This window comes from Typha latifolia, chromosome 5 (assembly GCF_019914945.1).
Source record: "Typha latifolia isolate L0001 chromosome 5, TyphaL0001v2, whole genome shotgun sequence".
Classification (NCBI taxonomy): Eukaryota; Viridiplantae; Streptophyta; class Magnoliopsida; order Poales; family Typhaceae; genus Typha; species Typha latifolia.
This window is the reverse complement of record NC_133090.1, coordinates 16725450-16752195: the sequence shown is the minus strand read 5'-3', so window position 1 is coordinate 16752195 and position 26746 is coordinate 16725450. Positions and strand designations below refer to the sequence as shown.

Below are 26746 nucleotides of genomic sequence, written 5' to 3'. Positions count from 1 at the left end.
GATGGAACTCACGGACAAGCAATCAGTGTAATAACTATAAATATTGTAAAGATGCTATGAGGAACAACACTTTGAAGTTCAGCTTTAGTTATCTTATGTTTCCGGTTCACTTACTTGATATCAAGTGACATATGATGGCAATGGTCTATAACCCAGGAATGAAGAGCAATGAGGCCTGCCAGACTTTTATTTTCATTTGCAACAAGTTCACATAAAAGACCAAAAGAAGTACCTTATCTTATATATCACCTTCCTATCTGCAAGAAGGTACATATATAGTTAAAGGGTTTAACATTAAGCTAGAGCTACCAAAATTTGAATGAGCTTTTGGATTGATGTACATCCCACACATTGTAAAAGACACGCTTATAGAAGCTCGTACAACATATACTTACATTCCCATCTTGAATAAACTAGTGGGGACCATCCGTAATATGAACAAGGAGAAAGGACAAGCATCAATAGTACTATATGTTTCCTAGTTATCATGCCTTAGAAAAGTATGAATATACCAGAATTTATAACCAAGTATTCATCCTCTTTAAAGCAGTAAGCATCGATACAAGAACTATATGACAGATAGAGTTCCTAAATGCAAATGAACGCATATAGCAGTAACAAAGGGTGAACAACACAATGAACAAAATGGCAAAAATACAAGGATCAGTGCGATTGTGTATGAAAAATTAATCCACAATTGACAAATATCAATGCTCTAAAAAGCTCGTGTTGTACAGATTGTATTGACCAGCTATCAAGACTGTGAGCAGGATTGAATACAACATGGCACTAGAAACAGTGAACTTCTCTTCGTCTTGCAAAAGTTGATAATGAAATATTTCATCGTAACAAAACTGATATGGATGATCAGAATGAGGACTAAAGTGATATACATAAAAATGCTCCCTTAGTATTCTCCACAAAGCACACAAAACATGTGTCATTGGATTATATTATTTTAAAAAGAGAGCAAAGTGCCACTGTAGAACATCCTCAAATCAAGGCCATGATTTATGTAGTAGCTCAGTGATACATTACAACATTGATAGTAACCAAAGCCAGTGTGTTAGCCAATTTGATCGACTTCCACTGAGGTTTGATGACAATGGTAGCTTCTCAGCAATCATGCCACATGTTGGTCATGAACCGGAATAGCAATGAACAGCTGTTCAACATTGATATGGGTTTTGCTGCGGTTATAGATGTAAATTGAATCATTTTTCATCACTAAATTGCTACAAGAAATTAGTTTAATCTTTTTCCTTGTTATTCTGTAAACCCCCGTGTTCAAATCATTATGAAAAACACTGACATCTTTTCTAAATGAATCCTATCGATAATTTCATATATTTAATTCAACTTAGTACAAGACTATAAGCATCAACTTGCTTCAAGATTCACAGAGTAAACATCAGTCAAGTGTATTTATGTACATATACATAAACTTGTATGCTCAAACATTATACTTTGTAATAAACTAATAATATTCATATAAAGGCATCTAAAGAAAGTTGTTGATACATACATTTTTATTTCTGCTATAAGCACTATGTAAGTATCTATGTACATATACATGTATATTCTTTTGTCGGTGTCATGCATACTTTGTGTGGTCACATACTCTGGACGAGGACTTGATAGGCATTCTGAGTTTTTCAATGATGCTGGGATACAGGCATGCAACCATCTGTTGCTAAGTGCTTATGACAACAAGCGGATTACACGAGCAAGATGATTAAGAAAGATACCATTTGCAAATGTTGGATTATGGTCCATTCTCCAAATTTCATCTTATTAAACTTGTAAAGGTTTCTTTAATGAGTATAGAAACTCCAAATACTTTTCATAGCGGCTTGTAAGCATGCACATAATTATTCAACTTTATTTAGTCGAAAAGATCCAAGACAATATGAGTCGTTCTATAAGATTCTAACTAGATAGGAATATTGAAACATGGGATGACAGCAAACTTTCTGTAACAAGAGTAATACTTAGAAAATGCAGTACGCAATCCTCATGTTAGAAGAAAATCAATGAAACAATCAGTTTACCTGCACGATATGAAAAGCACCATATACTGCATCGATGGTCGATATCATCACAGTCAATCAACTACTAACTACATATCAACTGAGAGTCCACAAGGAACAAGCTGGAACTTGGGATGGCAAAGGATGCATTTGATACGGAATACATTTGCACTAGAGAAAGTACGAAACAACCATATCAAGAACTAATAAAGTTCTGCTGCGATAAGATAATTAAAAGCAGTACTACGACTATTTGCAAACCTTTATAACTTCACCTAGATGCCCTAATTTACTTTTCTGATAGTTATCTCTCTTTGATGCAACAGTTGGGAAGACAAACAAGAATAATAAAGATGTTATTGCTGCTTTTTATTGATGCAGATGACAGTCTAATGTAATTTTGCAACTCATGGTCAGTTTAAGATCAATGGGAGAACAAAACTAATCCACAATTGGAAGCAAGAACAGAATGAAAGCGGCAATCCTTCATACAATTGAGAAACTGGAGTTAGAAAGCAATGAAAAAGGAAAAAAATAATAATAAGAAATAAAAACCAGAGGAGGGAGGAGGAGGAGGAGAAATGGTGAGTACCTGAAAATATCGGCAAAGAAGTGCGAGTCTGACGAAGTGGATTGGAATCTTTAAACAATTGGGTCATGTTGGGCCCATTCGATCAAGCCCAATGGGCTCAGGTTGGGTTATGATCGGCATACAAATTAGACACGTGTCTTCTCGTTTGTAGGCTTACAACAATAAACTGTATACTACACCATGCAGCAGATCCGTTCTCCGGCACTAAAAGCTTTTAAACTATTGGGGGCGGCCAGAGCCAGAGCCAGAGGGAAGTAAAAGCTCGCCTCCTCCGCCTCTCAACTCTTCGTCTTCTTCTTCCCTCTCCAAGACCTTAATCTACGATCCTTGGAGTATTCTTTTTCGATTCGTCTCCTATATTTGATATCTTTGCGTCTTACCCTCTCCTCCATGGCCTCTTCCCCTCCTGGATCTCCCACCGACGACGAAAACCCTAAACCCGATTCGAATCACACGGATCCGAATCCGACTGCGATCGATGCCCTGGCTCGCCAGATCCAAGAGAGCCTCTCCGTCGGCAATCGCCACCGCTTCTGGGAGACCCAACCCGTGGGCCAATTCAAGGATCTCGGCGACTCCTCCCTCCCCGAAGGCCCCATCGAAGCCCCCACTCCTCTCTCCGAGGTTAAACCCGAACCGTACAACCTCCCGTCGCTCTACGAGTGGTCCACGTGCGACATGGACGACGAGGGCACGTGCGCCGAGGTCTACGCCCTCCTCACCAACAACTACGTCGAGGACGACGAGAACATGTTCCGGTTCAACTACTCCAAGGAGTTCCTCCGCTGGGCGCTTCGCCCTCCGGGCTACTTCAGATCTTGGCACATCGGTGTGCGTGTGAAGGCTTCGAGAAAGCTCGTAGCTTTCATCACCGGCGTGCCGGCGAGGATCCGGGTGAGGGAAGACGTCGTCTTGATGGCCGAGATCAACTTCCTTTGCGTCCACAAGAAGTTGCGATCGAAGCGGCTAGCCCCAGTAATGATCAAGGAGGTCACCAGGAGGGTACATTTGGAGAACATTTGGCAGGCGGCGTACACGGCGGGGATCGTCCTCCCGACTCCAGTCGCCACCTGCCGTTATTGGCACCGGTCGTTGAACCCCAAGAAGCTGATCGACGTTGGATTCTCCCGGCTCGGGCCGCGCATGACGATGAGTCGCACGATCCGGCTCTACAAGCTGCCGGACTCGACCACCACACCTGGATTCAGGAAAATGGAGGCTAAGGATGTGGCGGCGGTAACCCGGCTGCTGAGGGAGTATTTGGGCCAGTTCGCGGTGGCGCCGGACTTCGACGAGCATGACGTCGAGCATTGGCTTCTGCCGCAGGAGAATGTGATCGATAGCTTCTTGGTGGAGAGCCCCGAGACCCACGAGATCACTGATTTCTGCAGCTTTTATACTCTTCCTTCTTCCATTCTAAATAACCCGAACTACTCACTTCTGAAGGCCGCCTACTCTTACTACAACGTGTCGATGAAGACTCCTCTTCTCCAGCTGATGAACGACATGCTAATAGTAGCGAAACAGAAGGATTACGATGTCTTCAATGCGCTTGACGTCATGCAGAATGAGTCCTTCCTGAAAGAATTGAAGTTTGGTCCTGGAGATGGGCAGCTACATTATTACTTGTACAACTATCGGATCAGGAACGCCTTGAAACCGGCAGAGCTTGGTCTGGTGCTCCTTTAGGTTGCTCTTCCGGTTACAGTTTCCTCTTTTTTGTGTGAGCTTCTTGCTTGGTCAGTTTTGTCAGTTGGGTTTTTAATTTTTGTTGCAGTAGCTCAGATTTCATGTTCGTCTTGCAGTTTGTGGAAGTTCTCATTCTTGTTGGCACCCATTGGAACCAGCATGATAGGGGTCTCTTGATTTTGTAGCAAGTTCTTCTGGTCTAGGATCTGTTCTCGAAAATTACGATTTTGACGGAGGACTAGTGTAATTTGTGCTTGCGATAAAGCCGTGAACTTTTTCATTGCTACTGCTAATTTCAAATTAGATGCAACACTTTCTTTGTCTGATGCAATCTTTGGTTTTACTATGATTTCTCCCGGCTGTTCCTGCTTTCTTTTCTGTCTTCTTGATAACTTTCCTATATGCAGAACATAAGCCGTTGATGTATGATCACAACATACAAATTGATGTTTTGGGCTTTTTTGTTTATTTGCTTCAATTAACAGTTTTTCCTGTAAGAGAGTTCAGCATGCATATCAGTGTTTGGATGAATGTTGATCTCCATCAAAGTTCTGAAATTTTTAGGAATGCTGTGGATAATTTTGAATTTATTTGGAATGGCTTCAAGCCGAATGGTGTAAACTTTGATTTGATATCTTCTCGTTGATCTATGTTCCTTTTGTTTTATCACTTAGCTTGCATGCGAGTAAATGAATCTAACATCTTATGTTGATTTCTAATGCGGATCATACGCCACCAAGAGAACACAATGACCAACTTTATGTTGACGAAGCTCCAGTTCTCATTACTTGTTCTATAAGATGTATGGTTTGTTAAAATTTCCTTCACATTTTTATTTCATGGCTGTCTCTTCCAATCTTCTTCATCTCCTGGTTTATATTAAGCCTTGTTTGATTTGAGACTAAATCCTAAACTCGATTAGTTAGTCTTATTTTTTATTTTTAATTTTTTGAAAAGTACACTTAATTCGATATAAAAAAGATAAAAATATATTTAGTTATTAAACTAATTTAGAGATCTCTGAATCAGTTCAGAAAGGTTCTCAAACTCAAAACCAAACAAATCCTTAGAATTTTATCCGGTGAGTGATGGTTTTAGATAGAGTGCTTAGGGGTACTGTGGATCGCTTTTATTTGGCCATTTTGGTGGCGTGCAATTAATGGATCGTTATTTGTGACATGTTCTCATGTCGGTTTTCAGTGTGGATATTGCCAGTTCTTATTATGGATATTCCTGCTAAATTTGTAACAAGAGTATATATATATATATATGGCTTTGTAAATTGTGTAACCTCTGCCGTTGTTTATTTCATCATTAAGTAAACATCAACATCAACGAGAGGTTAAGTACTATAATCAGTATACTAATAACTAAATTAATACATTAAACTACAGGGGCTTTAAAACCTACTGGCCCATGCTTAAGCTACCATTGATCTCAAACAATTAGGTCCGCAACCAGCTAATCAACTATACTTAATTCAAAACGTACAATACATAGTTTATAATTGACAAATCGGGTCATTTAACATCTGAGAAGTGACTACTAGCAAGAATGTAGATACTCCATTAATGGAGATGCAGAAATTAGCCAACAGATATACAACAGCATTAGCAGATGTCTACACAACTGCAGATTGAATACAATACGAACAAAAAATGACATGATTGCCTTTTCCTCTTCTAAATTAATTCAGCCTTCTAAAATGTGGGTATAAGCTAAGGAGCAAGAGAGAACCACCACCAGACAAAAGCTTGAACAGCAGACATGGTAAAGCTCGCTCCCTGTTATTGAATCATTAAGACATAAGTTAGCATAGAAGGTTTACTCTTTGTCACCAAACAAAGGTCAGGGAATGATAATTTGCCATTCTTCCAAGATCAACGTATTTGTCAACAAAGCTATTTGAGACTTGAGAAAGATTAATAACAACTTACTTAACAAGCACATAGGAGGGAAAAAAGAAACACAAAGAGAGATGACGGACCGAGATTCTCTTTTATCAAAGGCTGATTACTACAGCTGATAACTCATTTTTTGTACAATGTTTTCTGAAATAAAACTTCAATAACAAAGCGAAGGATATATAAGAGATAAAGATTGTCTTTTGGTTTACTGAAAGCAACCATTCCGACTTCTAATTATAGACTTTCCTGTTGTCACGATGCCTTTATAGAAGGCACAATACAAAACTACCACTAGCACCTAAAAAGAATTAATATTGCAAAATGAGATCCACAGAAATTTTAGTCAGGCATTATTGCCATGCCTATTGTTTCTATCAGTTAAACCACTGTATAGCAAATAAAAGAGGACCACCCAAATTAAAGTAAGGAAGCACTTCAATGGAATGTTACATTAAGAATGTATAAGTTTCAGCATTATCATCTAAGAATTTTCCTAATAATATAGGATTAAGTGGAGCACAACTAAAAGATGAGAATACCACAAAAGATCTGACCGATTTTACTTCTGCGATCAATGGCTTTAATATTCTAAAGTCAAGCCCCTACTAAAACAAATCAGGAAAGAGGACATCCCATGGGGGATATATTGTCAGTTGGTGGGCAAAGTAATCCAACATAAGAGATTACAGTTCTATAAAAAATAGAGAGACTGTAAAACACCAGGGTGGAGCCACCATCTCTGTCAGTATAAGGTATTTGATACTTCAAGAGCTTGTGGGTCTTCAACATCACCAACTATACCATTTTGACGAAAATACAACTTTTAAATTCACAATACCACAACTGACCATTTGGAATGAGAAGCTTTACAAAAAAATGTTTCATAATAACACGGAAGAGTGACTAAATTTACCCATCAAATTATGCAAGAAGCATGTCACCTTTCTACAATTTTCATTGTGATCTCTGGGTCTAAGTAGATATATGTGACAGATATGCAATGCAGCAGAAAAAAGAACTCTATTGATTGCTTAATGCATCTCAGGTAGCAACTTGATCAAATGATTGTTCCAAACACATATTTGACACCATACAGATAAATACTTAAAATACTGAAACCAGGCGAACAAACTGGTATAATACAATCTCTATGATATCTATTAACCAACAATAGCATTCTTAACTATAAGGAAAAGGATCAGATGAATGCAAACAAGAAACTGAGAGAATGGAACAAATTACACCAAGGAAATATCAGAATTGGAAGATACTTGATCAAATCGATCACAGACCAGAAGAAAGTTCACAACTTCGATAACGTGATCGGTTAAGAGAGATGCGTGCGAAGAACCCAAATATCAGATCAAATCTCCCAAAAATGTAATCTAATTGAGATCAAACGAAATAAGTATCAGTTGCAATACCATCAGAAATCGGCGAGAGCGATCACCACCAGCCATAGACGACATCGTAGTACCTATCCTTGAGCCATCTAAAGCTCTTCCGGAACGATCCCTTCACCTTCCCCTCCACGGAATAGGCTTTGTAGGACGCAACCCTCTTCTTCCTCTGAAACTCTGCGTCGCCCAAGACCCAACCTTTCTTCGAAGACTTCGCCTTCTTGACCTCGATCTCTCTTGAGACGTAGTCCGAGTACTCGTAGGAGGACGAGGAGGTATAGGATGTGCTATAAGACCTCAGAGGAGGAGGAGGAGGAGGAGGATGGGCAGCCGTGCGGCCGTATACCTCGATCTGCATGCGGTCATCCGCATATGATCTCGATCTGAATCCATCCATAGATACACAAAAGGCGAAAATCTTTGCGCCTCTTCGTCTCTTCTCTTCCTCTTCTCTTCTCTCGCTTTTGGTCGTTTGATTTTGGGGAAAGGAGAGAGAGAGAGAGATGGGTGGACTTGGAACAGGACAAGGGAGTTTCTCGAGAGAGGATTAGTGGAGGAGACTACGACGCGTACATCGGACATTGCTACGTACGGAGGAAAATACACAGAATGTTTGCATATTACCCCCTTCGTTAAACAAAATTTACTACTCGAACCCTTTTTACAATGTATAAATCTAAAATATCACACCTCTATTTTTTGTTCACATAGCAAAGTTTTGTTTTGACCTCTCTGGTTATATAATAAATCATTTGCTCGAATAATTTTTTATTTTTATTTTTTAAAGTTTGTTGAATGAATAATATATTTGGGTGTTAGTTGATTGACTTTCCTTTCTCATTCTTCTTTTAATAAACTATGTATAATTGGTCTCAGATTAATTAGAATGGTTTCATATGGACCAAAACACGGAGAGAAGTTTTGGTCCTTCCACAAGTAAAAGTCCATGGGTTGCAATCAATAATCGAGTAGCTTAAAATGGGATTTTGATGCCGCTGATTTGAATGTCAAAGGTTCATTAAACGTCTGAGCATAATCAAGCATTTAATTTTAGCCATTTAATGACAAAATAAATTAATTCCATTATGTACTCTCTCTCTCTATCTCTCTCTCTCTCCCTGGTTGGTTTAGTTTGGAATTAGTCAATTAATTCCACCAACCGAAGTAGTTTAATTTGGAGGGGAATATTCATTCCAATGATACTACTTTATAGGGTGTTAAATATAAATTTGCCTTATTTTTTCATCCAAATCCGAGAAACATGATCTATGCCAAAACGGGTAGTGGGTGTTGGGATCCATATCCACCCAAATTTCACCCGCTCCGACAGCAGTTGGTGATGGACACGTGGACGGCCAGCATAGATATTAATTAGATACGTAGCGGAGAGGGACGGAAATCAAATTCCCAAATTTTAAAGCGTGAGAGCGAAAAATTAGAACAAAAGGCCATTGATAAGTGATAACCATCAAAGCTAAAAAAATAAAAATAAAAGCTCTCGCCTTTACCCACCCCACCCCCACTAACCTCTTAAAAATACGCAAGCTTTGGAGAAGAAAGCGAAACGCAAGAAAGTAGGAATAGAAGAGGAGAAGAGGAGAATATAGGAAGGAATCGGAGAAGAGGAGGTGCGCGATGTGGGAATCGATTTGTTTGACTCTGTTGGCCACCGCGGGAAACAACATCGGCAAGGTTTTACAGAAGAAGGGAACCATCATCCTCCCTCCCCTCTCCTTCAAGCTAAAGGTCTCACTTTTCTCTCTTCGATTCCTTTCGATTTATCGATGCTGATCGATTCTTTGTTGATCCGATGACGTGTGGTTACTTCTGTGTTGGGGATTGACATTTGACAATTTTAGAGCATTGATTATAGATCCGATAATATATTGGTACTCTGAAAGAATTATGATCTTTATATTACTGCATGACACTTAATGTTAGAAGTTATTTTGATTGTAGATTCCATGTTAATCTGGAGGCTCGTGATGATTTAGTCATTCCAAGAAAGCTCACTACTTGTTTAAAATATCTCAAAAAATTCGTCTTCTTATTCTTAGCAATTTTTGGCATCATACACTTTCCTTTCTGAAATTTCTCTTCTTTTCTACTGGCCTAATTTGTAGAAAAAATTTGTAGAAAAAAAATATTCATGAGAATTACAATGGTTCTTTCTTCGTAATAAAGACCTAATCTTAGATTTTAGAATGATACAGTGCAATGCTACTTAAAAGATTTATCAAGTTCCTTCTTTTCAAGCTGTTGCGTGAATGCAATTAATGATTTATTAATGAAATTAACTACTTGAAGGGCCTACAATGTCCATACTTTGCAACATGTTTATGAGAAGTACTGCTGATTCAAATTCATTATTCGATGTTCAGGTAGTCAGAGCATATGCTTTCAACAAATTGTGGATCGTAGGTTTCCTTTTGGATATATCTGGTGCTGTATTGATGTTGAGGGCATTATCTCTAGCTCCAGTGAGTAAGCTTGGTATTTACTTAAGTAGACATCTTAAGTTTGGCATCTTTTTTTGTGGTTGTGTACCAAGTAAGTAGTTTCTCCTAGATGTAAGTTGTATTGCATGCTTTCCACATCACATCTTGTTTCTCTTACACATTTTGACAGGTCTCTGTTATACAACCCGTTTCTGGTTGTGGGCTTGCTATACTCTCCGTGTTCTCACATTTTTATCTTAGGGAGGTAATGAATGCTGTTGATTGGGTGGCCATCACATTAGCTGGTATTGGAACAATAGGTAATGTGTGTGAATTATATTTTATTCCTTTGTTTCTAACTTTTGCTGATTTCTAATCTAGTGTGGTCATATTACTGCATTTTGGTAATTATATTGTATTAAATAGAGGTTCTTTATTCTTATTACAGGAGTCGGTGTTGGAGGCGAGGAACAAAATGCTTCTGAAATTTCTCTTTTCCGCATACCTTGGCTAGTTTTTTCAGTTGCCATCTTGTTTGTAGGTACCATGCTCTGTGCTGCATTTGACAATTGTTGGTCTGTTTCCTAATTAGTAAGAGTAAAGTATCTTTGTCCTTATTTTATTACCTAGAGTCCTTCCAATTTCTAATGGAGTTCATTGGCTGTCATATGTGGACTTCAGACCTTATGGCTTACTTGTAGCAGTGTTCATCATGCCCCCTTGATTACTGTGTTGATCACTTAGTTCTTGTTCATATGTGAAATTGGGTCGAAATAGGAATAATAAATTCTATTTGTTATTACCAAAATGAGAAATTTATTCTATGAATAATTATTCCTATGTTTATTTGTATTATGAAATAAGAGTGTAATAATTATTTTTGATGTGATATAAACTGATAAAAAAGATGGAAAATATATATTTTATGTTTTATAAATTTATAATAAATACCCTTTGATTTGATATAAGTAAATTGATGAGATGAATATCACGAATATATTAGTAATTATGTTAATGCGTGGCATAAGATGTAATTTTGAGTAATAATATTTGTATTCTAGAATATAACTATTAAGATGTTTAATTGTTATTATGGAATAAAGAGTTATATTCTAAAATAAAGAAAAAGTTATTCCTGAAGTGTACGAGAGCTTACTTCCTTGCCCCTATTTAGAATATGACAGACTCAGATGATATCCTTGGATATATCTTTTTATTGGTGCTCCAAGAACATGGTCTCTATTAAGTATTTATACGAACTGTGTCCTTGCATTAATTAACTCTTGCCCTGAGAGTCTAAGACAAATAATAGATGATAATTAAGTGATTTTAGATGAAATTTCACATCACTCTCTTTGTTTATATTTCTATGTTTGTTTATATTTCTAAGATAGATTAGAGACTAGATTATGCAGGTCTACTTATATATTGCTGCTATTGAAGCATTATCAAATAATACGACAGGCTTGTAATATCTCTCTCTCTCTCTCTTTTAATGGTTTGAACTGGCTCTGTGTTTTCCAATGGGTCCCCTAATAGAAGTTCTAACAAGGGATAAATCAAGTTGGGAACACATGAACTTATATCTTTGAATTGTGGCTTCAGTGTGTTTTACTTTGAATCTGATATCTAATGATAATTTCTGGTGATGCATGTGGCAATTCAGGCTCTCTTGAATGTGTGGCTACATATTTATAAAGGTCAAAGGCGTGAACAAGAGCTGGTGAGTGTTGTCATGCTATTAAATATATTAATATATTCTGTAACATTTCCTGCATGTTGCAACTCTTGACAGAAATATCCTATGTAGGTGAACTCTGAAGTTGTTGAGGAGCTTATATTTGGTTTGGAATCAGGCATTTTATTTGGGTAAATTTAATACTGATCCTAACTGTTTGCCATATATCACTATTTGGGTCATTTAGCATTAAAAATATATCTTTCTATCTCTTAATTTTCTTTTTCATTGATCCTATTCGGCTCATGTCAAATGCAGTTTTTTTTATAATTGAAGAAATGATCACTTTTCTTAGTCCTATTTTCTACCTAATAGGAAGAGCTGTATACATCAAAGCTTCTGCATCTCCTTGTGTTGGACAAGCTTGTGTGAATCCAATGATATAATCTCACTTTAAATATGAATTGGTAACAAATTAGTATTTATGTAAATTTGCTAGGCAACAAGACAATATTCTAACTGAACTTGTGAGATATTGCTATCCGTAATGGAACAGATTCTTTGCCATTTTTGTTATAAATTCAACTAGAATAGACATTTACCAGCTCTGATGTCAAGTATCTATAGATTTATAATACCTGCTAAGAAGGTATTCTTATGCTTTTCCCTCTCTGATAGAAGTAGAACTGATACGGAGGTGTTAGATGTTAATGACTTCATGTGTAGCTGCTTTTGATTACAGGATGGCATCTGTAATATCAAAGATGGGCTTTTTATTCTCAGAGAAGGGCTTCTCGAAGCTTGTGGTTCCTGTATGCATCTCAATTAGCATATGCTGTAGTGCCACAGGATTTGTTTATCAGGTACTTTGATATATTTGTCTCTTTAGTTCTGTAGATTCTCATGCCTGTAAAAAGTTGTGTACTATTTAACTTATTTCAACATTTGATATCAGTCAAAAATATTATTAAAATAGTCGCATGATATTGCTCCAAAATGCGAAGGTGTTCAAAGCACCATGAAGTGCAAATTGTCACTGCAGAATAGGAGATAGTAGTTCAAGGAAAAAATGAGTTGAAAAAATACTCTTTGGGTCGACTGCTATTGTAATTATCTAGGAGCAGAGAGTGATTCTAAAAATTTAGATTACACATTTTAGCATATGAGGCTAGTTAGCACAGATAGGTTATAGTTGTTGGTATGGTGCAATAGGTTGGGTGAAGTTGGCTTTAAGCTGGTTCAAGAAGACTCTCAGCAAAAATCTGATCCATTTATGATTGTGTATCAGAAGAACTAAGTTGGACACATTTATTTAAATGCAGTAAGAGTGAAAAAGAGAGAACATTGTTCACCTCTCAATTGACCATGTGGTGGTTGGAAAACCTGCGTCAATCTGTTTATGGTCAAGTTAGTATAAATGCACATAACTGACCCATCTCCATTTCCATTTCTGACAGTGCTTTGGGAGTTGGTCAATCCAGGTTTGAGATTGACAAACATAATTGTTGGCTAAGTGAAGATTCGTGATCCTTATATTTTCTTTATGCATGGAATGTTATACTAAGAATTCTTCTACTGAATTTACAATCCAAAAAGGTCTTGAGCAACAATTTTTCTAAAATACTTACCTTTTAGGAACTTTCTTCTCGTACTCATCCTGATCATTTTGTAATTCACATGTGGTTCATATGTTAAACGAGCGAAGCATATGGTAGTATTATGCGCATAAGTTGGCATTGGTTGCATTGTTTGTTAGATCTCAGAAAACCACAACAACCAGCCTGAAGGGATCTTTTAGTGAAGGACAGTTCAGCATGAGACTTCAAATAAGTAGACGTTCTATCATTCTCTGGTCAATTTAGTGTTTTTAAATCTTCAAATTTTTCTTAATTGAAAATTTGGAAGTTAAGTACTTGTTCATGTATTAGATCAATATAAGAATGTTGCACATCAACTCGGATTTTCAATTTAAAATTTGATCTTAGCTGAAATATTGAAGCATTTGGATTCTTTTGGCAGACTCGGGGCCTGAAGCATGGAAGAGCTATTGTGGTATCAACATGCGCGGCTGTGGCATCTATCATCACTGGTGTTCTAGCTGGTATGCTTGCACTTGGTGAACGTATGCCTTCAGCTCCTACAGCTCGGTTTTCCCTCCTGCTTGGATGGTAATATCGCCAATTCAGTTAGTTTATTCTGATTCACATTACTTTTTCTTATGGATCTCTCTTGTAACCTCGCTCATTATTTACAAGTCTTCTGTCAGATATTCAGAGTTCACATCTGTTGCCATAATTAAATGATATAATGGTAGTTAGTACCCACAAGCATGACTAATTGCTATTTGTGCACGTAGTTTGCAGGCTCAGATGCCAAAACTGCATGACCCATTCTGTATGTGACTCAGGCTTCTGCTGCATACGACAGTAGGACGCACAAGTTTGGTTTCTATAGAATGTAGCCTATCCATGTTTTAAAATCCTCATTCTCTTAATTATCTGAATGTTGCACGTGGTCATTCATTTATGCATGTCAAAGATCAGATCTGCATTGCCAAACTGCAATCTTAAGTTGTAGATGCAGCTGCAGCTGCTAAAGCATGAATAGCAATAATTTTGTGATCTGTTATCTGCAGGTTCTTCATCATTGTTGGTGTAGTTCTTCTTGTTAGTTCTGGTCGATTGATTGCACTTCTACCTAGACCTTTGCAGCGATTGGTAAGAAGCAACATCAGCAACATTGAGAGAACTCACAACATTCGGCGGTCTGGCTCAGTCCGCGTAAAGGATTCTAGCCCAAGCACAATAGTCCATGCATCAACATTGCATCATCTTATTACATCTTCATCAAAAGAGAAGGCATAGAGAAACCATAACAAGATCTTTGTCTCGAGAAATATGCTGAGATGCAACCCATTGCAGCACGTTAGACATACTGGCGATCCAGATTGATAGATATTAAAATTTTAGTCGGTTCAACTATTCAGATAGTGCTGTAACTTAATGTCCCTCATTCTTTACAAGATCGTGCCCAGACTGGTTTGATAAGGAGAGATCCATTTTCTTACATCTCTATACCCAGGCAGAATTTTTTTGGGGGGGAGGTTATACACAGTTTCTTGAGACATGCAAGATTTTCTGCAGTGCTGACTAAAGTCTTGCAACAGACAATTTTTTATTCCTTCAGCGGCCCAAGATTTCATTGCGATGTACAAAATTCAGCATTGTCTTAATGTTGATTGAAACTTAAGCATTGGGAGGTAGCATTAAGTTTCATTATCAAGTTATGTTGGGCATATTATACCATTTACAGGATCATTCTGCTCTTATTTTGGCACCTGGTGTGTATTGGATGTTTGAATTGTTAATAAATACTTCGTGGTTGTCATTTTAGGATCAATTCACATTGAGTTATCCTGCATTCTTTTTGGAAACACAGTTGAATAAATCTATTTCAGGTTGTAGTTTAAATGCAGTGGGCTATACAACGTCTTCTAGGATTAAACCATCGAACAATCGGATGTTATCTTGTCTGTGAGAAACTTGGTCTATCTTGCAAGGATATTCTTCTAGATGGAGAGATGCAATTTTATCTCCACCTCCTGCTGATTTGTTTGATAAGATATCGGCCTAATCCTCATCACTATTAGTTGGTCATAAAAGTCAACTCCCCCTCAAAAATAATCCATGGAACAAACTTTTTTCCTTTCAAAATTATATGTAAATCAAAGTAAAAGAATTAGGTTATCCATCAATAACAATTAAAAATGTTAATTACTATAATATCGTATTAGATGGGACCCCCCCCCCCAAAAAAAAAAAAGAAGTCTATTAGGTAGTATAAAATAGTATATACAAGTTTCATATGAGCTGGTTTATGTTGTAAATACGCGTTTAATTTATCCATTGATTCCGGCAGTCTTTTGCAAATCCACTTGCAGAAAAGGAGTTAATTTTCAATTACGTTCAGCAGAGGAGGTCTACGTAATAAAATTAAGTAAAGGTGGTAATATGTAAAAGAGTTACAAAATTAATTCCTTTATTTTTCTTTTTTCCGTAAAGTAGCTTTCAGCTAATTGGATATTCTAGAGGAAGAGTTCGGATTGAGTGGGCGGGATAAGTTCCCGCTCTCACCTCGTGACATCTCTCTATCTAACCTAATCTAGAGAGAGATTGATTAAAGAAATGGAACTTTTCATTCTACACCCTATGTGGTGCGAAGTGAAAAATAAAATGTGTAGATAATAAAACTAGAGAGAGAAAGAGAGAGGGGGCAAGTAAAGAGCTTCGTGCGCTATCGAAACCGCTGTTTTAAGTTTGGATTGAAGCGTGTGTCAATAGATATCGTGGCCTTTTCCTTCTCTTCCTCCTCTTCTCTTGTTCTTTTTCCATTTCTTTTTTCTTTTCTTCGTTAGAGCCCTCTAGAGAAGTAGGAGGAAAATTCCCTCTTTTTTCGTTTTCTCGAAACCCTGCATTCCGATCTCTGTTCCTTCTCGGATTCGTCTCAGTTATTTAATCGATCTCCTTTTGCTCTGGTCTGTGGTGAATAGTGGGGCCTCGCGAGATCGGAGTGGGCTTTGGATTTTAAAAGTCTTCGATTCTGATTGCCGTTATGGAACCTCGCGTGGGCAACAAGTTCCGGCTCGGTCGCAAGATCGGGAGCGGCTCTTTTGGGGAGATCTATCTAGGTTTGTGCTGATTTTAGTGATAATTTTATTTTGGCAAGTGAAAGCTTCGATTTTTTTGAGGGGTTTTAACAGTAGTTGGCTGTTGTTTCCTCTAGGTACTAATATTCAGACAAATGAAGAGGTCGCGATTAAACTTGTAAGTATCATTACCTTAGAAGATATGATATGGCTGTGCTATAGCCTATACATTTAGGCATTGATTGCTTTAGGTAATTTGGCTAATTATTATTCCGCAGGTATGGTCGTTTGCCTTTGTGTTAAATGTGTCAACTAACTTTGTGCTGTTATCATCTTTACTTATTTTTCTTGTTATTGGATTATTCTTGAGATTGTGATGCTTATCTTTAGGTCATGGTTAAGTTAAATTTGTTACTTAAGGGAAGTTCTGTTGTTTCTTTATACAGGAAGGAACTGGTCTAATCGCCCCCTAGGTTTTATTTAGTATACTGTGGTAGATCTTGATCCTTTTTCTTTTCTTGGCTCCCTGTCATACTTACACATCTGTGTAGAAATGTATGATCCGTTAGTTAGCGAGGAAAATGCTTTTAGTAGGAGGGATTCTGGTGCAGCAGGTTTTTGTTTTAAAGTTTTAACTTTTAAGATTCTGTTCTGAGTCTGTGAGAGGCTACATTTCCATAGACTTTTATTTGTGAATGTTTTGATCTGTGTATGGCTGTGTTATTGGTATGGATTAATGACAAGCTTTGCTGTTTCTCTGTCTTTGCAATATGCTTGGACATGTGTCTGTTGTTTCTTGAAATTTGAGTACATTTGCTTCTGCATGAGCCTGCATTTTCAAGATCCTGTGTTCCTTGTGGATGCTTTAATCTGGGAATGACTCTGCCATGCATTTTCTGATATTACTCTAATAAGTTTGATACCTATCTGCTTGTTTAGAAGAGTAATGCGCTGCTTCTCTCTTTCAGGAAAATGTGAAGACAAAGCATCCTCAGCTGCTATATGAATCAAAGCTGTACAGGATTCTACAAGGAGGAAGTAATAGAAAGTCTTTCATCCCTTTTATGTCATGGCAAAGAAGATCTATTATTAGATGCTTACCCCATCTTTTTCTTTTCCTTGTTTTGGCAGCTGGAATTTCAAATGTGAGATGGTTTGGTGTTGAAGGGGACTATAATGTCCTAGTGATGGATTTGTTGGGGCCAAGTCTTGAAGATCTTTTCAACTTTTGTAACAGAAAGCTGTCTTTAAAGACTGTTCTGATGCTTGCTGATCAGATGGTATGATGTTACATGTGATGTACCTGATGTGGCTTACTATGAACTTACAAAAAGGGTCTTCACAGTACATGAGATTTCTGCCAAAGCAGGGTCTAGGGAAAGAGGATGTCTTAGCTTTACTCTTATTTCTTAGGCTGTCATGCATCCACCTTAGCATTTGTTCTTTGAATTTTCATCTTGAGTTTAGTTATTATGATAGTTTTCTGCACTAATTTTCCGTCCTTTACTAGATCAACCGAGTGGAGTTTGTTCATTCTAAGTCCTTTCTTCACCGAGATATTAAGCCAGATAATTTTCTTATGGGTCTTGGAAGGCGAGCTAATCAGGTTACCACCAAGATTTCCTTAATATATTTCTTCTATGTCCTCTCATATTTCGTCAAGTCTAAATTCGGCTTCTGTTTGTTATTTTTGAACTTTTTTCTAGGTTTACGTCATAGATTTTGGCCTTGCCAAGAAGTATAGGGATACTTCAACACACCAGCACATTCCATATAGGTAACTTCTGGTTATGTCCATAATTATGAACTGTCTTCTTTGGCTTGTATCCTGAACATGTGAAACGGATGATGAATTTACATTGATTTGATGTTATCTTTCGATGCAATACTAAACAATAGGATGCTAGTGCATGGTGCAGACTTTTAAGCATATAATTGAAAAAAGAACCTCTATCAAGATTTGCCTTTTATAATTCTACTTCCTTGGAGGCTCAAGGAGTCTTTAGTTGTGTCATGTCATTACCTTCTTTTCAAAGTGTATTGCTTCCAGGAAGTGAAAAATGAACCTCTTTTGCAATATCTTCTTTTTTGCAACTTAGGGATTAAAAGAATTCAAATTTAAACCTTTTGTGCAGTATGATTGGTTGTCTTTTTTCCTCTTTCACCTTCCATGAAGTATATCCTGAAACCGGGGAGGACATATGAAGGTTCAATATCTATCACAAGTCTCATGTCAAAGGCTTGTTCATTAGAGCATTTATATTTTGGATGTTACATAAAAGTTGACGCTTCAGGATGATTTAAATCCAGAATAAGAGAGCTTGATGCCATCAGATGGTTGCATACAGTAGTTTTTATTGTATAGACGAGCTATAAGTAGACCGGTGGACTTGCTGAAGTGGTTTAACTAATATGCTGAATGGTAAATTCGTTATGCTTATAATTCTAGTATCAGGGTTTGCATTCTCTTGCGCTACCAACAGGACACTTTGTTTTGGAGTTAATATTTTGCAAAACATTGTTAGAATTCACGTATCTTTGCAATTATGATAGTTCAATATGTATTGCCTGCCTTCTTGTGGAATCTACTTCATAAGTACTATCTAAATAGTGAACATGCCAATACTTTATCAGTTGAAATTATCCTACTTAGGACAATCATAAATTCAGTAGTTTGTAAACTGACTGTTTGATGCGTGGACATCTTTGGAACCTCTTTTCCAGTCATTCATGGATCATTAGTCTAATTCAGTTGAAACCAACTAGTTGATTTCTACTTTGATTGTTGGTGTCCTATAATACTTGCTTGGACATAATAACAAAAATTATTGTACTAAGACCTAGTCATGCTATTGAATAAACAAGTTATTTTTTTCTTTGTTTCTTGTGCCTTTGGTGATGTGTTTTGCAATGGAAGAACTAGTATGACAGAGGATTGATGAATCTTTGTGCATCTTCTAACATCTTCACCAACCTAATGCAGAGAAAACAAAAATTTGACTGGCACAGCAAGATATGCAAGTGTCAACACCCATCTTGGCATCGGTAAGTGAAAAAAATCATCAATATGCAATTTCTGAATCAATTTTCTTGAATATTTGTCAAACTAAAGTCATCAAATCACTATATTCTTGTTTGTTTTTCACTATCTGCTTTGTGTGTTCTGATACTTTTACTAGATCCTTGGATTTCTTATTCAGTTTTGACTTCGTTTTATTTTGGGTGCTAAGAACAAAGCAGGAGGGATGATTTAGAATCTCTTGGATATGTACTCATGTACTTCTTAAGAGGAAGGTTTGTATCTCATTTGGCTTCTTTTTTCCTCCTGAGTCCTATGCCTTAGGCCAAGTTATGTGTTTGTTGTTATCAGCCTTCCATGGCAGGGTCTAAAAGCTGGAACAAAGAAACAGAAGTATGAAAAAATTAGTGAAAGAAAAGTTGCAACATCTATTGAGGTAATCTTTCAGTGATCTGAGGATAAGGCTTCGTATATCTTTCCAATTTCATGTCTGATAATGGAAAATTCTATATAAATTTTGCTTTCATTTCGTATTTCAGGCTTTATGTCGTGGATATCCCGTTGAATTTGCTTCATACTTCCATTACTGTCGTTCTCTGCGATTTGATGATAAGCCAGATTATCAATACCTTAAAAGATTGTTTCGAGATCTTTTCATCCGTGAGGGTCGGTTTTCTATCTATATTTCACTTTGAAAGTTGTACAGGATGCTCAGATTATTTACTGTCGTAACCGTTGTATTTCTGATTGCAGGATTTCAGTTTGATTATGTGTTTGACTGGACTATTTTGAAGTATCAGCAGTCACAAATTGCTAATGTTCCTCCACGTGGACTTGTTAGTCAATAATTTCTAGTCTCTTTTTTTCATTTTACTGAATATACTTGCACTTGAAGCTGCTAACGTCCCCTTATTGCAGGGTCATGGTGCTGGCACAAGCTCTGGCTTGGCTCCTGCTGTGGTGAATGAGAGACAATCGGGTACCGATTCACACTTTTCTGGCAATTGTCATATTGCTTTTTAAATTTTTATTTGGTTTATGCTCTAGGTAATCATTTTAGTTTTTCTAATGGAAGACAGATCAAACTTCTAATGCAAGATTCCTTTATGTCCTTCAATAATTATGCATTATTTTCTGATTAGTTACTGGATACATGGCCTTAAGGCTGTTGACAACTTATATGGCCCTTGGCTGTTAGACATTGGTGTCATGTTCTGTTATGGGATTTCTGTTTTTTTCCATGTGATGATTCGTGCTGCTGAATAAATTGTTTTAGGTGGCGAGGAAGGAAGGACGAGTGGTTGGTCAGCAACTGACCCTTCCTATCGACGATTACCACCTCAAGCTGTAAATTCAAGCAGTTTGCCGAGGCAGAAGACTCCCATAGGGAATGATTCCTCTGTTGCTAAAGATGCTATGGTGAGTCTTTAGGTCAATTCTGCCTGTACTCAGCTTTCCATTTCTGGATCATTGATCATATATTTTTATCTATTATTGAAGTTCTTTAATTGAAGCATTTTCCTTCCAAAGGAAGTTTGTACGTTATCTATCAGTGAAAAGTGCATTTAGAATGAGAATAATATAATTTAGATCTAGTTCAAGCCTGATATAGACTGTTGAACGCAGCACTTGCGTACCTTCTTCGAAGTATTCTATAATTTGGACCTTTTGATTCTTCTCTTGCCATCTTCGAATTTTGAATTGTGGTGTGACACATGCTTTTAGGTCTAGGTTCTATGTTTATGCTGAAACTAAAATTTTCAGTTTTTCACCTTCATGTGATGATTTCTCATACTTGAGTGATGGCTATTTTGTTAATTTTCTTAATTGTTCGTATGAAGGGAAGAGAGTACAGAGCAATTAAGGCCTTTGCTTTTATCAAACTAAGATTTTAGGATCCTACATATTGACTCGTACCAGTCATTTCTTTTGTTCAAGGCTTCAAGCTGGCCTGCTGGTTTTCTTGTAGTTTGTGAAATTTATTGCACATTTGATCCATCATCTGTATTTCTGTTTCTTTGCCAATTAGTGTGCATGAACACAATAGAAAAGCATCTTTGAAATTGTGGTGAAAGTTACGATTCAGCGAAACTAAAGCTAGCATTTGATATTTGATGTAATGCATATGGTGCCCTATAAAAAAAACAGTATCTGTTAGCATGAAAATTCCTGACTCTGTGAACTTTTATCATGTAGTTATCCAGTTCAACTTTTTTGGGACGGTCAAGTGGATCCTCAAGGCGAGCTGTAGTTTCTAGCAGCCGAGACATCACAGGCAGTGAGTTAGATGCATCACGTACTCGTACAACAGATGCAAGTCCTGGGACGCTTCGCAAAGTTTCAGGTCCTCAGAGAAGCTCCCCAGCTGGTTATCCTGAGCCGAAGCAATCCTCTTCTGGCAGGCATTCATCTAACATCAAGAACTACGAGTCAACTCTTAAAGGTATTGAAGGCCTTAGCTTTGACACGGATGAGAGAAATCAATACTAGCTTAAGTGAGCAGTTGCAATATGTGCTATTTGCACTATGTAAAAAAGAAATGTAAGTTGGAGGCTGAGTTTGCTTAGGCTATCTTTCCCCATGACTTGAATCACCGAAGATTCTGAACTGGAGAGATGTGAAGCACTGGTTTGCTGAAGGTAATCAGCACAGTAAGATAAGGGTGGGTCTGAGGAGCCTTTACTTTTTTTGAACTCTCATGGCTATTATAAGGCTGTTTGTACATGTGATTGTAGCCATGTTCGAGGCTCCTCTTTCATGTCCTCGGTGTCTGCTATTCAATTATATTTCTTGGATGTTCTTTTGACTCCACATTTATATTGAATGTTATCTGGATGACGAGACCAGCTCACCGAATCCAGTTGATTTGTATTTAACAAATGATTAGGATCTTTGTACTCTGTAGGCTTGACTGCGTTTACTGAGCAATTCACTTTTGCCTATCTACAAAGGAAGCACTTGTGTCGAGCTCCATCCTAATGCAACTTCCTGCTCTGAGTGCAATTTATAGGTTTGTTTTGGCTGGGAACGAGTTTCTTATTTCAGTCCATAGTATGGCAATATTAATATGTTCCCTTCATGGTTAAAGAAATGCAAGAAATCTTCAGCCATTCTTATTCCAGTCCATAGCAGGATTGTGAGTGAACAGGCTCAATGAGTTTCTCAGCCATGCAAGAAATGTGTAAGAAAGACGTGATGTTGATGTCATCAACTGTAGCAGTTGTGCACTTGCTCTGATCTACTCAATCTCAAATATTTTCATGTGATTATGATTGTTAAAGGGGTTTATAAATAAATATACTTGAATTCAGATTCCAACAGCATTAGTTTAGTTGAAATATTCTTAAATTCTCACTTCTTTTAAAAAAATTATATATATAATTAACAACTTAGCTAAATTCAAGCAGCTTGTTAGATATCCTCTCTTACCTATCATCAACTTGACCTAACATTACATGCTCTGCTCAACAACTCCACGCCTTCTTTTTTTTTTTTTTTTCCCTTGACGTAAGGTAGCATGCCAAAGACCGACTTTATACAGTTCATATCTCCGACTTCACCTATTTTTCTGTAGGCAATTGCATTAGTTAATATAGGATGGCTATCAAATCCTACTCACCCACTCTATAAAGCAATCCATCCACATTATATTATGCTCTTCTTTTGCAAAACTTTTGTAATGAAACCTAATTTTTCTAACTCTATTATTTAGCTTCCATCACTTTCTTTGATGACAATGATCTCTATTGGCCTTTGTCCTTTATAATTTTAAACAAAGAATATATCCACATCAGCCTATCATCATAGTTACGCTGTCCATAAAAACCAATATCAACAAACTGGAGGCCATTTGATCTCCTAATGACTCGTTCTTTATCATCCACCAGTTCAGACTAACATAATAATACTCACCAATTTGTTCATCTTATTCTACTATTTTTGGAGAAAAATTAAAATAAAATTAGTGGGTACAACAGAAAAATACTGGATGCAAATGATCATTCCTCATCTAGTTACAACAAATTTATGGCATATGGGCACAGCTACGAATTGACAACTTGGCTTCAGCTACTTGCTATTTCATTTAACCAGTGCCTGTTAGATAGCATGCTAATAATTCCAGATTTCATACAGAAATATTCATTTAAAGGAATACAATACTTTAATCCCATTTAGAACATTAATCAAAATAATCATGCATAGAAAAGGAAAAAAAAAGATCATGAGAACTGTCGGCATACAAAGGTTGGCAACCTCACCACAAGAATGACATCTTCTGTTCTTATAATTTAACAGGACTCACAAATTGCCAACTACTTGCCTTTGCACTGTAAATAATGTTCCTATATGCTGACAATTGATGCATCACATGACTCATCACCCTATATATCAATGCAAACTGATGTATACAGTGAATCCCTTCCAAGCACCATTTGACTGACTGATAGAGATACTTCCCTCAAAGAAAGGTATTCTCATACTTAAGGTCATCTGAATCTCTCAATTTAATATCGCAGTTTGTCATAAACTAAGGCTTCATGAATTAATATTAATTATGCAACTTAACAAAGGTTCATGCACATGCTCTTCTGAGGCTCAAATATTATGAACATGAAACCATTCATAGGCTGACAAGAAAGCAATCTTCTATTTATCTCGATATCATTAGGTAGTTGTCACATCTAATTGTGTGTCCCTGTTCATGAAAAAAGGTTCAAACAATACTATATGATATACAAACGGATCAAACTGTATTCACATCCTGTTCATGGCATTATCAACAAAAAGTACGCCAAGAATTCTTAGTTCTTCACAAAATGTGCATTGTAATTTTTATTAAGAAATATGAACTGATAGAAGAAAAGACACCCTGCAAACAATTAAGGCAAATTGCACAGATTCCTGCAAAGGGAAAAGAAGAATCAAAGTAACAATGTCAGCGAGGAACCAAATGTCAGGATGGACTTGGTGATTTTGTGTAACCAAGATGTGCAATCTCCCAGCTCTTGCGTGGAGCAACCTCTTTGTGCGCTGGAGTGAATTGCTGAAGCTCAAACACAAGAACGAGAAAAGTTAATGAAACAAGAACAGAATTTATCTACAGCTACAATTCTGAGATCTAAGATAAGCAAGGAAAAAACCACAATAGAGATAATAGATGAGGTTCACATCATATAATTAACAATAAATTGGATAGGTAACCTCCATCTTTATTAGCAAATCTCTTGCATTTGGGGCTGAAACCACTATGTCTCTACAAGCAGGCTTTATAAAACCTTCCGCCACACCATTATCGAATAGCGCAAGCAAAGAATTGTAGTAACCATCAATATTTAGCAACCCAACCTGTGCAGAAATGAGCAACATTATTCAACATCCTTTGTTAGGAGATCCATATTTCTCATGAAAATTAAATCGTTACTGACTGGTTTGTCATGAATTCCCAGTTGTGACCATGTTATCATCTCCAGTAACTCTTCCATTGTTCCATATCCTCCTAAAGTAATTGAAGACTGGAAAAGTAAGTTCCTTTGCATTGAACTAGATGCATGTGATGGGAGAGCAATAAATTTACCAGGAAGAGCAATGAAAGCATCCGCTTGTCGTGCCATTTCAGCTTTTCGCTCATGCATGTCGGAAACAGCCTTTACTTCGCCGACACTTTCACCTGATATCTGAAAAACATACCCTAACATTATTTATGTGGACAAATACATGACAGAAAAGAAGTCGAATCACCGATAAAGAATTTGCTCTTCCCACTACATGCAATCCACAAACTGTGTGTGTAAGTATGGTCTATAATCCCTCTTGTAATTTGTTAGTACAAAGCAAAGGATACAACATATAGCATAAATATAAAATATACAAAAATAAAAAGGTACAGAAAGAAGATATATAAGGTCCCAATGTAGACCTACTACAAGTTGTAAACACAAGAGGTGACCTCCTATAGAAGAGATCACAATAGTTCAGATGTTACCATATCTTAGCATTTAAAAGAGTAATGTGTTTGTGCTCGACATTCTTTTGCCTTTTCATGGTACTTAAAAATACAGAACGAGATGTAATCCATCTTCTACCAAGCTCCAGTAATAAGATTATTACAAGTTACAACCTTCAACTTTGTCGCAAAGATATTTATGGCATAATCAAAGCCTGGAATATCCATAAGACTAGGAAAAGGTGATACAACTTTAAAAACTTAAATCGACAAGGATATATGACTATATCAAGCACGAACAAAATCAATTAGAAGGAAAAGAAGAAAATGATCAGACATAATTGCATACCTCAAGAGGCATGAGAGCTGTGGGAATCACCCTACAGGAGATTGGTAAGAAAATTCATTAGAGAAGACAAACAGAGAAAAGAGAATTATAAGACAAGCAGAGAGAAGAATGAGTTTAGGTCTAGTGCCTACCCAAGAACATGACACCCTCCATCATGAACTGTTTGAGAGATCAAGCCCATCAATCCTACGCTCCCGCCACCGTAAACCAAATCTATTTTTCTGCTCACCTGCAGAATCCATTCAAACATGCAGCAATGCTACCGTATAAATAAATATTCTCTTCTTCTTCTTCTTCTTTTATTTTTTTAAAAAAGAAAGAAAGAAAACCACTTCTATATCCACTATCCAATCTATCCACCAGAGCACGGTAAACCAAAATTTTCGAAATCCAGGTCCTAGTACATGTTGCATTCTCTCCAAGATGAGATTTTTAAGGGAACCCAACTCTGAAAACTCAAAAAAATTTGACACCCAGATGGAGAGAGATGTGAGAAACGCACCAGTTCGTGACCCAAATCAAAAGCTGCATCACTGAAGACCTTTCGATAACCCGAGTTGCTTCCACAAAAGACGCAGATCCTCTTGAACTTGCTCGAAGTCACGCCGTCCATCGTTTCCTCCCTCCAAGATCACGCCTTTAGTCTTACGAACTAAGACGCGAGGAAGAAAGAAGCCAATTTCGTACCCTTTTCTACTTCTCTTGTTCGAATCAAGATAGAATCAAATGAATCCAGAACTTTAGTAGAAGGCCAACATCTCTCTTTCTCCCAGTCTCATAAAAAATCTATTTTTTAATGTGCAATCTCTTTCAGAGCAGGAGAAAGAAACAAAAAGTTATCAGAAAGGAAGACCACCGAAAGGAAGAACGAAGCCTCACCCACGCTGCCTCTCTTTCCACTCGGCAGCCAATTCGATTTATTTATCCAACCCTGGTGACCACTATCTGCGCCGTACGATGCGCAATCCCACCCTATCTTGGTTTCCATTTAGACTATTTATAGATAGGTAGGCCTTCTATGAACGTTTCGATCAAATCTTATGCATGTATTATGA

The 26746-nt window shown here is 37.2% G+C and overlaps 4 protein-coding genes and 1 long non-coding RNA gene across 6 annotated transcripts; 3 read left to right on the top strand and 2 right to left on the bottom strand.

The window, feature by feature from the left end:
• Positions 1–2728: 2728 nt before the first annotated feature.
• Positions 2729–4642, top strand: LOC140789707 (glycylpeptide N-tetradecanoyltransferase 1-like). The gene has a single exon (XM_073139502.1). The coding sequence runs from the start codon at positions 3013–3015 to the stop codon at positions 4309–4311; it is 1299 nt and encodes a 432-aa protein (XP_072995603.1). The 5' UTR covers positions 2729–3012; the 3' UTR covers positions 4312–4642.
• Positions 4643–5756: 1114 nt separating this feature from the next.
• LOC140788033 (uncharacterized) lies at positions 5757–8179 on the bottom strand. Its single transcript, XR_012108949.1, has 2 exons — positions 7643–8179; positions 5757–6095 (listed from the first exon to the last, which is right to left on the bottom strand). It is a non-coding gene; the product is annotated as an uncharacterized lncRNA (long non-coding RNA).
• A 909-nt stretch (positions 8180–9088) lies between these two features.
• LOC140789850 (probable magnesium transporter NIPA9) lies at positions 9089–15133 on the top strand. Its single transcript, XM_073139707.1, has 9 exons — positions 9089–9364; positions 10000–10098; positions 10247–10376; positions 10505–10593; positions 11723–11779; positions 11867–11925; positions 12477–12597; positions 13754–13902; positions 14370–15133. Exons 1-9 carry the CDS (start codon positions 9254–9256, stop codon positions 14596–14598), a joined length of 1044 nt encoding a protein of 347 aa, XP_072995808.1. The 5' UTR covers positions 9089–9253; the 3' UTR covers positions 14599–15133.
• Positions 15134–16041: 908 nt separating this feature from the next.
• Positions 16042–22254, top strand: LOC140789486 (casein kinase 1-like protein 2). Its single transcript, XM_073139199.1, has 14 exons — positions 16042–16421; positions 16517–16557; positions 17348–17417; positions 17511–17659; positions 17890–17985; positions 18086–18156; positions 19363–19424; positions 19610–19673; positions 19750–19834; positions 19938–20064; positions 20152–20234; positions 20317–20377; positions 20675–20817; positions 21595–22254. Exons 1-14 carry the CDS (start codon positions 16346–16348, stop codon positions 21886–21888), a joined length of 1422 nt encoding a protein of 473 aa, XP_072995300.1. The 5' UTR covers positions 16042–16345; the 3' UTR covers positions 21889–22254.
• A 1873-nt stretch (positions 22255–24127) lies between these two features.
• On the bottom strand, positions 24128–26589 carry LOC140789798 (probable cytokinin riboside 5'-monophosphate phosphoribohydrolase LOGL1). Of its 2 annotated transcripts, XM_073139640.1 has the most exons (7): positions 26194–26589; positions 25823–25920; positions 25692–25722; positions 24974–25073; positions 24825–24895; positions 24601–24744; positions 24128–24442 (listed from the first exon to the last, which is right to left on the bottom strand). In XM_073139640.1, the coding sequence occupies exons 1-7, from the start codon at positions 26302–26304 to the stop codon at positions 24353–24355; spliced, it is 645 nt and encodes a 214-aa protein (XP_072995741.1). In that variant the 5' UTR covers positions 26305–26589; the 3' UTR covers positions 24128–24352. The 2 variants fall into 2 exon arrangements, with proteins under 2 accessions (XP_072995741.1, XP_072995740.1); XM_073139639.1 differs by having other exon boundaries at positions 24825–25073; positions 26194–26448.
• Between the last annotated feature and the right edge of the window lie 157 nt (positions 26590–26746).

Excerpts from the sequence above, each read along its gene's own strand:
- LOC140789486 (XM_073139199.1), top strand. The coding sequence starts at position 16,346 with ATGGAACCTCGCGTGGGCAACAAGTTCCGGCTCGGTCGCAAGATCGGG. Across the intron at positions 16,558-17,347 it reads AAGAGGTCGCGATTAAACTT|GAAAATGTGAAGACAAAGCA; the intron begins GTAAGTATCATT and ends TCTCTCTTTCAG. Across the intron at positions 19,835-19,937 it reads AAGTTGCAACATCTATTGAG|GCTTTATGTCGTGGATATCC; the intron begins GTAATCTTTCAG and ends TTCGTATTTCAG.
- LOC140789850 (XM_073139707.1), top strand. The coding sequence starts at position 9,254 with ATGTGGGAATCGATTTGTTTGACTCTGTTGGCCACCGCGGGAAACAAC. Across the intron at positions 9,365-9,999 it reads CCCTCTCCTTCAAGCTAAAG|GTAGTCAGAGCATATGCTTT; the intron begins GTCTCACTTTTC and ends TTCGATGTTCAG. Across the intron at positions 10,099-10,246 it reads GGGCATTATCTCTAGCTCCA|GTCTCTGTTATACAACCCGT; the intron begins GTGAGTAAGCTT and ends ACATTTTGACAG.
- LOC140789707 (XM_073139502.1), top strand. The coding sequence starts at position 3,013 with ATGGCCTCTTCCCCTCCTGGATCTCCCACCGACGACGAAAACCCTAAA.
- LOC140789798 (XM_073139639.1), bottom strand. The coding sequence starts at position 26,304 with ATGGACGGCGTGACTTCGAGCAAGTTCAAGAGGATCTGCGTCTTTTGT. Across the intron at positions 25,723-25,822 it reads GGAGGGTGTCATGTTCTTGG|GGTGATTCCCACAGCTCTCA; the intron begins GTAGGCACTAGA and ends AATCTCCTGTAG. Across the intron at positions 25,074-25,691 it reads CAGCTCTCATGCCTCTTGAG|ATATCAGGTGAAAGTGTCGG; the intron begins GTATGCAATTAT and ends TATGTTTTTCAG.